A 12,410-nucleotide genomic window follows, 5' to 3' on the forward strand; every position below is an offset into this window, starting at 1 on the left:
TGAACCTGGCGACACAACACATGGCTCACTTTTCTCCTATCTGTGAAGTGGCAATGAATACCCTACAGGAGAGAGTTGCTCTGAATGTAATAAAAAGGAAGCATTTGTACTTGATGTACAAAAGGAGATCTGCAAATGGGTTTGGACTGCAGGGAAGGAGTGCCCAGTTCCCCTTTTTCTTTCAGTATGCTGTGCTTGTGGAAGAGGGAGGGGATTTCATCTCAGTCCTTCACACCACCATATCGCCAGTGTTTGCAAGTCACATTTCTGGGGCTGCTCGTCTTGCAAGATGATCCAGTCCACAGTGTCCCTCCTTCCCACTCCATGGTGCTCTGTCTATCCCTTGGCCCATTGTCAAGAGACATTCCATAATTCCTCATCAACTCGCTAAATATTCTGAAGCGACAGATCTTAACTAGGGTTGCCAGGTCTGGGTTGGTAAATACTTGGGAGACTTTGGGGATGGATCCAGGAAAGGGTGGGGTTTGGGGAGTGGCCTTAGCATGGCACAATGCCTTAGAGTCCACCCTTCAATGCAGCCATTTTCTCCAGGGGATCAGTTGTAAAAGCGGGAGATCTCCAGGCCCCACCTGGAGGCTGGCAACCCTAATCTTAACAGAGGTTATAAAAACTGACATCTACATTTCACGGGGGGGGTTTATCTTTTTTTTTGGCTGATCATCAAATCTCGGATGTAAACTGCAATTTTTTCCTCCTGAAAAATGTGCATCACCTGTCTGTCTGAACACAGCAAGTGTCCTACCAGGTTACCCAGATCTCTGACTTCAGAATAGATTTTACTTCCCTCCACCACCTCCCCAAAACTAAGAAACATTCCAAGTCACTTGAAACAAATAATGCATAAATTATTTTTAAAGAAATTAGTACCTATTCTCTACACTAACAAGGTACTATTCTCTACACTAACAAGTTTGAGTTATTTGGTAGTAACTAGTCAGCAGAAAGACGGGTTGTTAAGCCAAGAGATACTTTAAGGCATGAGTGCAAAAGAGAGCCAGTGAGACTTCAAAAATAAAGGTTTTCTGGCCAGTGAACCCAGGAGCAGGGTCTGCTCAGATCATAGCCACTGAGGACCTGAAAGTAGCCTTTATCGGAAAATGCAGCTGTGTGGTGCCTCTACAAACCCAATATAATGCACAGTTTTCCTTACAGTGCTAAGGAAGGACATGGTCTCAAATCTTTTTATTTATTATCCAAGATAAGACACTAAACATCAGTACAAGAATGACATACCATTTCTAATGGAATAGATGACATGAGATATGGGGGAAGGCTGCATAATTTGAGTTTTCAGGTTGGTTTTATGAAGTTTTCAATGTGCCAAGAACAGTTGAAGAAATGACATTGACATACTAAACTGTTTATGCATCACACAACAGTTCCTAGAAGGAGAGAAATTTAAGTTCTCTGTTTTTCAGTAAATATATTCCATAATACTACAGTATAAAATATTAACACTAGGTTCCAAAGTTCATTAGACAATTCCACTTGGGTATTTTCAGCTCTACCCTCGCAGTCCCCTACATAGCCAATGAAGAGAAAACTTAGTACCCCACACATGTAGAAGCAGTTTTGTATAGGCTTCTCTGGATCCCAGCCATAGCGGTTGAAGAAACAACTCTCTCTCTCTGAAATGTATCACAAATGCTACAGTAATATTCCTCTTGTAAAACTTTGGCTTATGCTTCTATCTTCACAAAGGATTTGTTATAATAAAGGCACTACAAACCCCATTTTAAAGGTCTAAGCCACTGGTATATAGTTTAAGTTTCCCTTTCAATTCCATACTTTCACACCAGATTTTAGCTTTTTATGCTGGCCTAAACATGTATAAAGGATCACACAGAATAAATACTTGAAGAATTTCCACACGACTCCATCAATTTTTGACATATGGAAGTTCAGGTAGCTTTTGAATTGTCTGAATCTGAAAACTAGCTACATTTGGTGCGTGGGGAGTTGCTATAACATTTATGCATTCGTAGGATTGTTAGGGCCCCTTCTGACCACCAAAAAGACTCAATTCATGTGACCCCTTTGTGTACAAAAGCTGTATGGGGCCGGTGCTGTAATGTGGAGAGAAATCAGGTGAGATTGAGCAGAAAAACTGGCAGGATCCAAGTTGTAGCATCTGTAGAGCCACTGCAAAGAACAGCCTTTGATCAGCTATAGAACTGTGCTTTCAGTAAGGAAAGTCCCATTCCTACAAATGAAATAATTCCTTTAAAAAGATTTGGGCAAGAAAGACAATCCCAAGAAAATCTTTGTTATCATATTAAACAATTCTTTTAAGATTCATAATTGATTCTCCTTATGCTTCCTGAAATGCTATCCTTCAAGGCACAGCTGATGCCTGATCTTTAGCAGAGGGGATCCCATGTGTGGCCTTACTCAAGTGAGCAGCTCTACAGTACTGTTGGACTGCATCCCTTTTATGTGCATATTACGCAGGAGCAAGTCCAAATGTAGACAGAGGAAGCAGGAATTTGAGAGCTTCCTTTTTATATGACCGTGACCTCTCTTGGTTTCCGCTTCATACTTTCCAGTCGAGTTAGTGGTCGAACGTTTGTCCCTTTCTTGTTGCCATCCCGAGTCAATCGGTAATCTTTCTGGAGGCCCTTCACAAGCTCCAGCAATTCCTGTTTTTCAAGTTCTGCCTGCTCCAGTTTTTGACGGTGCTGCCTTTCAGTTGCCATCAGGGTATGTATATCAGACATCATCCGAGACATCTGACTCTAAAAAGTATTAATACAAGTGGCTTTTAAATGAAAGCTGTGTTATCCGTTAAGCACTCTTCAGAACTACAAACTTAAGAAGGTCACAATTTTCTGTCTCATTTGTGCCTTGCCCTCCTCCCAAGGAATTCAGGGGAGGACTGTGGCTCAGAGGCAGAGTATGCAGAAGGTCCCAGGTTCAGTCCCTGGCATCTCCAGTTAAAGGATCTGGGATGCAAAAGATCTCTGCCTGAGACCCTGGAGAGCCACTGCCAGTCTGAGTAGACAATACTGACTCTGATGGACCAAAGGTCTGATTCAGTATAAGGCAGCTTCATGTGTTCATGCGTCTAGCCACACTGGCAGTGGATGGCTTTCTTGTCAGCTGTAACATCCCTGAATCTGTCACATTCATTGGGAAGAGTGCAACAATAGGCTCAAGAACTTGCACGTGCCATTCTCTCCAATCTATTGTTTTGGTGGGCTGTACACCATACTTCTTTGACCCAGTAGCCTGAGGTTCCAAACGCTGTGCAGACCAACAATTAGCAGCAATTCATCAAATCTGAATTTTGATGGCTCCAGACAATTTATTTCATGGATCTCCCCCATACCCAGAACCATTTCAGACTGGTTCCATACCCTCGAAGATTGACCTGCTCTGCTCCACTGTGCTATTTTCTATCCCAGTGTTCACCAGTGCAAGGCACACTGGCACACTGTCATAATGAGCTTCAGGTCCCAGATGCTGCTGTGTGCATGGGAACTGCTGGGTAGTGCTGCTCATACTTGCAGGCAGCAGCATTTAGAGCCTGCTGCCTTAGTAAGCATGGAAAGGACAGGAATGAGGGCTGTTAGCAGTTGGAGGGCTGGATGGCAAAGAAGGCTGAAGGACAATTTTGGAATCAGTCTGACTTACAAATCAGAATGATTACAAAGGTCTATTCAACATTCATATGACTGGTTTGCACATCACCTAACACCTGCTTCCCTGGGTTTCTGACGGGATTCCTGATGCTCAAAGCATTACTTCAAAAAAAGTATATGTTATAGCTACTTGAAAACACAACATTCAGCAAGGAATAAATTAGACAGAGGCATTAAGTCACTAAAAGAAACCATTTAGGGAAGCAAAATTATCCGAGAGGTAAATGTAGTACAATTCAGTACAAAAATTATACATATACCTTGAGCTCTTCAATCTCATTTTGCAAAAGACTCTCTTTTTGCACCATATGTCTCCTTTGAAAATCTAATCTGGATTCCATCTCATGTTTTGCTTCTTCCATTCTGCAGACCATCTCTGACCTAGAAAATATATTTTTTAAAACCTAAAAATGAAACACTATTTCTACACACACAAAAAGCTGTTCTGACAGTATTTAAAATACTGTTCAGTTATGGCAAAACAACAATCACCTTCAGAAACTGCTCTGCCAGCTTCCTGTAGTCCTGCACACATCACAAGTCTTTAGAAGCAATTTAGCCTCTTGTTGAGAATCTGTCCTTTCCAATAATGGCAGAAATAACACACAGAAGATAGACGGTTGCAAACTCTTCCAAGGACCTTAGCATCAGTTCATCCTACTTACTTTCAATAGGTTTTAGCGTGCTTTCACACAAAAATGCGTATGTTTCAAAGTTAGGCCATTTAGCTTAGTAGAAATTTAGGAAAGTTTCACAACTCCCCAAAGTGATGATGTAATAGGAAAAAGCAACAAGACAAGATGGTTGAGGTCTGTGATCACAGTAGTGTTAATGCAGAATGCATTATTAGGGCACAGATAATGAGTCAGTAGCGCTATTTAAAAAATGGTACTCAATCCCATCAAGGTGTTTTAACACTCTGAAAACTTGAATTATTCCAGAATCTTATTTGTAAATGGAGAGTGTCTGTTTCCAGCTTCACTTACCAAGATGATCAGTGCTTGCTGAGCAACTAAAGGAATAAGCCTGGAGATACCAGTAGAAAAAGATGGGAAGAATAGCAAAGCTGCAGGAAGACCAAGAAAAAGGAATGAAGAACAGGAAAAGGGCTGAGTATTTTCTAGGCAGAGGTGATGAACTGTGCAAATACGATAACATGCTGGAAATATTCTAACTGGAAGGAAACCCTCAAATGTGCATTAAAAAGTGGTCCACGCAGAAAACAATATTAGAGAGCAGGAGCGGAGTTAAGCAGACATTTGTCAATTCTCTGCCTCTCTGCTAGGCTTCCCTGCTTCATCTTTCTAGTCTTTCTTTTGCTCCGGAATCTCAGGCTTTGGAACCCCCCTCCCCTGCAAATTCCCTGAAAGCCTAAACTGTGATTCTTGGCTACACATAATAAACACTCACTCTGGCTTATAATGGCAATAATTTCTGTGCCATCCTGTGGCACAGAACATGGCTGACAGTTTCTTTTTAATATTGAACAACTATTGTCCAAGGAGGGAGAAAGAGGGTAATCGACTAGAGATTGACAAATGGGAGGAAAGCCACACCCAAAAGACTTATATAGAGATGGGCAAAACAAAGTTTATGATCAGATACTAAATTCTGTCTAAAACATCATTCTCTCATTGCTGATTTGACAATAATCAAATGTGATCAAAGATTATTTTTAACCTTCCATACATTTGAAGTCATACTCGTTTATAGAGGTTTTTTCCTGTTAATCCAAGATAAATATGCATCACATTTTGACATGCCAAAATCAGCTGAATTATCAGTCCATAAACTTGTGCTGGATGAATGATATTTAGTTTTGAAGACAGACATTTTACATTACAGTAGAAGCTTTGTTATCTAGCATTTGATTATGCAGAATGCTCAGTTAGCCAGTACAGCCCAGAAAGCAACCTCTTCATATGCCATGTTCCCCCCACAGCCTGCCTCATGCACTCAGGAGACAGCTCTGCCGAGGGGCTCCCAAGGTGCTGGCCCAGTTGTCTGCCTGCTGCATGAAATGGCTCTGCGGCTGGGGAAGTGGGGAGGCTCTTGCCAGTTGCGGGGTTGTCACTCTGGCATTCCCTGTGGGGATGGGGTCTGGTTGCTGCAGATTCCTCTCAGGAGAAGGCAGAGAAGAGCAATAAGCTGGAGAAGTCTGCATATTTGATTAAAGGGCAACTCTCATTCCCCATGTGGGACTACCCTGGCGTTCCCTATGCGGTACCAAGAAATGGTTGACTTGTTGACTATTTCAGTGAATTTGGCACAATTTTTATAAATTGAAAAAGAGTACAAGGAGATGGCAGTGGTCACAGTTCATGAAGCTAACACTGCTAACCACCAGAGAGCTGCAGAAACACCAGAGTTTGTTTTCAAATAGTTCCTTTTGCACATCAATGAACACACAGACTATTAAAAATACTGGAAATTCAAAGAGATACTAGTTGCAATAATTAACTATCAATGAATGCCTTTTGTTTCAGAAAATGTGAATAGTCAGAGAAAAAGAGAGTTACTCTACTCACCTGAGCAGTTCTAGTTCTGTTCTCAGCTCTGCCATGCAACTGTGTGGTGCACCTTCAGCTCGGAGACTGCTGTACCCACAGCCATTGGGGCATTCTCGGCTTCGGTATTCACACTCTGCCAAGTGGCTATCTAAGTTGCATCGTTCAACCTGGACTGGGCAGCCTGAACAGAAAGCAGTAGATCAGAGGGGAAGCAGTAAGCACTAGTTTTCAGTGCAATCCTCAGCAGAGCCCAGAGCCATCAATGGACTTAGAAGGGTGGTAACTCTTCTTCGGATTGTACTGTTTATCCTAGTTCGTATCAGAGCCAGAATTATTTCAACATCCCATGATAGTCCAAGTACATATGAAATGTTAACAAGCAAATGGCTTCCTGTGTTATTCCATTATCCAACTATGTCAGTGCCAAACTAGAGAGGACACGAGGTTCTTAATTAGGACTTCTCATCTTTTTAAAAAAAGTTCAAATCAGCCACGTGGAGCTGATGTGGGATGGAAAAATTCCCATTCCTATATTGTTCATAGAAATGTTTACATTTCTAAAATGCATTTGTCATTAAAGTGATTAGAAATGTAATGAATGGATATAATACCATTCCAACTGGGGAACTGAAAGTTACATGATAAAGTGGATTAGTGCACAACAGTGGCATATCCAGTATATTTCTCTAGGTGTGGTAGCTGTCAGTGCCTAAATTTTCTTTCTTAAAATTTAAACAATGGAAGGGTAATATATGCTATTGATCCATCATTTCTTAAACATTATCAGAAGTGAGAGGAGCAATAAGAAAAGACCTTTTCAGTTGTGGCACCCTGATTATGGGAACACCCTCCCCTTATCTGCTTCCCTGCCACCAAGTTTCCTAAGCTTGTAGTATCAAGTGAAGAGCTAGGGAGCAATCCTAAACAGGTATACTTGGGACCAAGTTTCATGTTATTCAATGGAGATTACTTCCAGGACATCACATGATTGCCCTTAGGCCTGCAGCATTATTAAGCACGAACTGGCACAAATTTGCTAATTTGAAGTTTATAGAAAATCAAAGAAAAACCGGGGAGATGTTGATCCCAGATCTGTTGCACCATGCCTATTTTAGCCTTAGGTTAGTGTTTCCTATGGCTGGACAGGTACAAGAACTTCCACTGGTGTGCAGTAAAAGGAATATTAGCTCCCCAAACATTGGTGCCAATCCATCATAAAAGCCATACTGTTTCAACTAATCCTAGCAAAAAGCAGAGGGGAGTTCACAGAGAAATACCACTCAATAACAGCCACCAACTGTGAAGCCTTCTTGATCTATATTCTAAAAACATGGAACTGAATTCAAAAGAAAATGGAGAATGTCCTGCTTGCAAGGTAAAAAGGCATTTCTCATACATCTCTGCCTACCAGCATTAGAACAGGGGATCTGGCTGTATTTACACTCGCGTTCATGTCTGTCAATGGATTCCAGTGAACACACCATTTCACAACCGCATTCTTTGTTTCTGCAGTGAAGCTGGAGTCGATTAAGATCATTCTTCATGTACCTGGATATAGAAGTTATTTCTTTTCATCCTTACAATACTGTAAAATTGTTTATATGATATATTGCAAAAGAAATATTATCTATTTAATAAATAATACATTCTCATAACCAAATCCGTTTTACACACCGATTTCATATCAATAACATGCCAAAACATACATATGGGCAGATTATATCTTGAAATCCCAGTATATTAGAAATACAGACCAGCATTCAAATGTATTCACTCTAAAATTTGATGTGATTTGCACACAATTTGATCATTAAATTATTCATCATTCTTTTAGGTGCTTTTTCATGTTTCCAATTTGTTGCTATACTAATTTTGCCACAGTCCGTAGATTTATAACTATTTCTAAATCTACATACAATACATCATATTTTAAATAACAATATTATTACCATGGTTCATTAGTAATCTGCATCTTGTAATTTCAAATACTTGGTCCAAAACACCAATACAAAAAGCTTGAATCTTCTGGCATGTCTAAAAGATATGTTTAAAATCTGTTCTATTAGCATAGCACCACCAACATTTATCACATCTATTTTATATATTAAACTTATTCTGTCTTGCATCAAATAACCATTAGTACTGAATTTTAACAAAGTTTTCTTTTTAAAAATAAAGGTTCATTTGGAAGGGATGTATTCCATACCAATTTCCAATCAGAATCCTTAAATCCTTTCCCATTTTTTCCAAAATGTAGGGACTGAGTAATCTAGTTCTGCCAACACGTGATAAATGGAAATATTCAACAATAGAGAAGGCAATTCATACAGAAGTCAATGAAATACAGTTATATTCTTTTAAGAAGAATTCTGATGCTGAATGAAAGTGACTAAATTTGTTACGCAGCTTAGATAATTTCACCTTTGTTTTGATAACCTGAAGTTAGTGTACAAAAAGGAGGGGAAGCCCCACCATTGCCTTTATAATGCCGTCAATCAGAGCTAGCGATGGGAGTGATGTGTCCCAAGTTAGTTACACACCTGTAGAGAGGTTGGAGGTTGGACAGATCAAGTGGTTGACGGTCCTCTGGGCAGTTATTGTAATGGACAAGCCATCCTTGTATGCAGGAAGTGCAGAAAGCATGTTCACAAGGAGCCTGCAGGGGATCTTCTAGAACATCTCGGCAGATGCAGCACAAGAGACCCTCGTTAACATAACCGACGAAGCGCTCAGTGTCATAACCCATTCTTGCTACAGACCTTTAGCCAACTAGAGTAATGAAACAGAATCAGTGTTGCTGGAAAACCACAACTATTTCTCATGCTGTCTTTGAAAGGGAAGGGAGCATTTGTAACACACCTGCATGCTGCATCTATAACGCCAAGAGGACAAGAGAACTATAAGGACAAGAGAACGTGTCCTATGAACAACATGGCAGGAGGTATCTTGCATGCCATCCTACCTCACCAGAGGGCCATAGGCATATGCTCCAGAAAGTGGACTTGTGTTAGGACTTGTTTACAAGGATTTGATTTAAACAGGCTAACAGACACAAATGTTTCCATAGTATGGCTAAAGGTCACTGTATACAAAATCTCTACCACCTTATTTCTGGAAATGGGGAGATAATAATAAATAAATATGCAGAGGCAAATGGCAGGAAACTGGAAGCTTTAAAAAGTCATTTGAGATACAGCATCCTTTTTTCCTGAGTTGTGGGTCTACTGGAGTACGGAATTGAGATCTCACCCCTTCAGTTACGTTAAACCAGACTGTACATTTGGGAATAAATTATTATAATATTTATCATGTATACAGCACCATCAATGTGCATGCTTTAGAGATTATGAGAATACAGGAGTTTATGTGTTACAATATACTTTCTGTAGTTCACGACATTCAGCTGAACATCTCTGTGATGTGATGTGTAACTCCTTGAGGGAGAAGCAGCAGACTACAAAAACTTTTCTTACACTGCTTTTTTAACCAATATAGACTCTAAAATTAAAGCATTGCCAATTAGTCTGGAAACTGAATCAAAATGGGATGGAAAACAGATTGTGGTATCAAAAGGGTTGTTCTATGAAAGGATAAGAAATTTCATAGCTAAATAAATCTGTTAGAGGTTATAATGGCCTGCCTAAAGGACCTGAATACAACTTTTGACTTTTCCCAAGTATGCAAAGCCATAAATTAGATAAAAGGAACACTTACCCTGTCCTGTTAGTTCAACTGCTTTTATACAACAAGAAAGTTCACTTTTAGGAAAACCAACACGAGCCTTAATCATAGGCTTTTTTACATTGTGCCAGATTTCAAGGTAATATTACACTGTTTTTGGACACTCTAATTTCTCCTAATGGTAACTCACTGAAATGGGTTACCTTTTCCTTTCCTTTTTCATAATTAAATGCACAAATAAATGGAAACATTTAATCCAAATATAAAGTCTTATATTTTCACATAAGCGGCCTGCTGTGCATCCTGTAAATACGTTGTTACTCTCCTACTTTCAGTTGGAAAGTGTTAAATGTGTGCTTATCTTTTCCACCACAACTGACACAAGTAACCAACTTTGACTGGATCATGCCCAATGTTTTCTGCTTATTGTTGACAGGCTCTCAGTGTTCCATAATGGAAACAGTATCCACTTTTTTTTGCCCTGGCTCTTCAATAATACTCACCATTCATCTTTCAAGTGTTTTCTTAAAGTTGTTTTTCTAAAATGCATCTTTCAAAGATGATCTCTCACCTCCAAACATGATAGAGTTTAGTTTGGTTTGTACTATTCTCCTAGGTGTTGAGAAAATACTGAAAATGTGCCACTCACATTTCTCGTAAATTAAGTCCTACTGAGTTCAATGGCATTTCCTTTCACCCAAAACAGCATATTAGTCTACATTTTCCTTTGTATGTTTACTCAGAAGTAAATCCCACGAAGTGCAATGGGCTTTGCTTCTATACAGAATACCTTACAGTCTGACCCTGTGCCAATTTTACTCCCCAGTAAGCAAACATAAGGGTTATAGCCAGTGTTCCCTCTAAGCTGAATTAGTGTGAGCTAGCTCACAGTTTTTTAGCCTCCGGCTCACACATTTTTGTCTCAGCTCAGGAAGGATGGCTCCAGAGCAAACTAATTTATGCAGTAGCCAAATCGCTTGCTCACAACTTTAATGCCAGTAGCTCACAAAGTAGAATTTTTGCTCACAAGACTCTACAGCTTAGAGGGGACATTGGTTATAGCCTGAATGTACATTGTTCCCTGTTTTGGAAATTCACAAAACCAGATCCTAAAGTCTTACCACAAAGCCCATAATGTCATAAATGAAACTTCAATCATTTTATTATTAAAATTACAGGTAGCCTTGTATGATACTAATTCCAGCGGTGTAACCCTGTTGTAGAAAAATTAAACAGGAGTCCCGTGGCATTTTAAGGACTAACAGAGGCGATTTCAGGGCAAGTCACAGCTTGCTTCATCAGATGCAGACTTGTGACATCCTACAGATTAATAATATTCGGTAAGTCTTTTAAGGTGTGACAAGACTACTGGCTGCAGCAGAATAACAGGACCTACCTCATTCTAATGACCGTAAATAAGGTCTAGCATTCGTTATATTATGTCCTTACAAGAAAAATCATAAAGCCAAAACCCACAATCTCCGATGCCAGCCCAGCTCGACCACCTACAGCCGCCTCCTCTGTCCCAGGGCCAGGTCTTCGCCTCCCCTCTTACTTCAAGAGACCCCGCGCGACATCAATCTCTCCATCAGGGAGGGGCGCACTTTCCTCCCCTGCCGCCAGGAGGAGAAGAAAATGGCTGATAGCGAAGCCCTCCTCTAACCACAGAGCGCCACCCCCTCCTTCTCCCGTTCGGTTGCCATGCAGCTTCGTTAAGTGCTGTAAATAGCACGTAGCCCGGACAACGGGAAGAAGAAGATACCATTTTGCGACACACATCGGCCATGTTGAGCGGTGGGGGAATTGCGTGTCGGGCATGCGCAATAGCGAACTTGCTCGCGCCTACTTTTAAGAGCGGTGACAGGAGGATGTAGAGGGAAGGGTTTTAAAAAAAGGACCAAAGCAGTACGCTTGGATCATTGAGCATGCGCAGTAAATTGGACGGTCACTGGGAAAGAGGATTGGCCTACCGGCAAGTGTTGACATCGACTGCGCATGGGCAGTTGGGTTAGGATTCGATGGCGCAGCCGTAGCCTCCGTGTGGCGGGACCGTTGAATTGGAATGTGAGTGCGGTTGGGTAGCCAGGGACCGGGACGAATTGAGGGCGGTAGTGGAGACTGCTAGTGGGCATTTTTACGGATCAAAGAGATGGTACAGCCATTCCCGCCTTTTAAGTGTACAATACGGTTCAGCTGCTAGGGTTGCCAACTCCATTTTGGGGAAATCCTGGAGTGTTGTAGGGGGAGGGATCTCAGGGGGTATAATGCCATAGAATCCACCTTCCAAAACAGATATTTTATCCAGGGGAACTGATATCGGTGGTCTGGAGATTCGTTGTTGATTGGGAAGATCTCTGGGCCCCACCTTAAGGCTGGTATGCTTGTGGTACTTCAGTTTTCCAAAAATTCATTTTCTATATTGCTGTAGCAGTTTCTTTCTCTGCCTTTCTCTCCTAGCTTTAGAAAACCTGTAGTGCCATTCTAAGCAGCGTTATACCCAGATGTCACAGACGGGGAAGGATATAGCCATTTGCTGTGGCACTGTTGGTGTTTTTAT

General features: G+C 40.9%; 2 protein-coding genes across 8 annotated transcripts in view; one reads left to right on the plus strand and one right to left on the minus strand.

The window, feature by feature from the left end:
- Positions 1–1,180: 1,180 nt before the first annotated feature.
- LOC107109261 (RING finger protein 151-like) lies at positions 1,181–11,646 on the minus strand. 7 transcript variants are annotated; one of them, XM_015409848.1, is made up of 6 exons: positions 11,616–11,646; positions 8,713–8,941; positions 7,581–7,720; positions 6,191–6,353; positions 3,923–4,043; positions 1,181–2,756 (listed from the first exon to the last, which is right to left on the minus strand). In XM_015409848.1, the coding sequence occupies exons 2-6, from the start codon at positions 8,916–8,918 to the stop codon at positions 2,523–2,525; spliced, it is 864 nt and encodes a 287-aa protein (XP_015265334.1). In that variant the 5' UTR covers positions 8,919–8,941; positions 11,616–11,646; the 3' UTR covers positions 1,181–2,522. The 7 variants fall into 7 exon arrangements, with proteins under 7 accessions (XP_015265334.1, XP_015265335.1, XP_015265329.1 ...); XM_015409849.1 differs by lacking the exon at positions 11,616–11,646 and adding an exon at positions 11,409–11,506 and having other exon boundaries at positions 8,713–8,931; XM_015409843.1 differs by lacking the exon at positions 11,616–11,646 and adding an exon at positions 11,330–11,395 and having other exon boundaries at positions 8,713–8,931.
- A 48-nt stretch (positions 11,647–11,694) lies between these two features.
- The window catches only part of RAD54B (RAD54 homolog B (S. cerevisiae)), a 61,264-nt gene continuing 60,548 nt past the window's right edge, over positions 11,695–12,410 (plus strand). The window contains exon 1 of the mRNA XM_015409836.1: positions 11,695–11,917. The gene's annotated coding sequence lies outside the window, so the exon portion shown is untranslated. The remainder of the gene's footprint in view (positions 11,918–12,410) is intronic.

This window comes from Gekko japonicus, unplaced genomic scaffold, assembly GCF_001447785.1.
Source record: "Gekko japonicus isolate JY-2015 unplaced genomic scaffold, Gekko_japonicus_V1.1 scaffold47, whole genome shotgun sequence".
NCBI lineage: Eukaryota > Metazoa > Chordata > Lepidosauria > Squamata > Gekkonidae > Gekko > Gekko japonicus.

Bases quoted from the DNA above. Each gene is read 5' to 3' on its own strand.
- LOC107109261 (XM_015409842.1), bottom strand. The intron at 6,354-7,580 runs GTAGGCAGAGAT...CTTTCTGTTCAG, and splicing joins GATCCCCTGTTCTAATGCTG to GCTGCCCAGTCCAGGTTGAA. The intron at 2,757-3,922 runs GTATATGTATAA...AATACTTTTTAG, and splicing joins ATGAGATTGAAGAGCTCAAG to AGTCAGATGTCTCGGATGAT.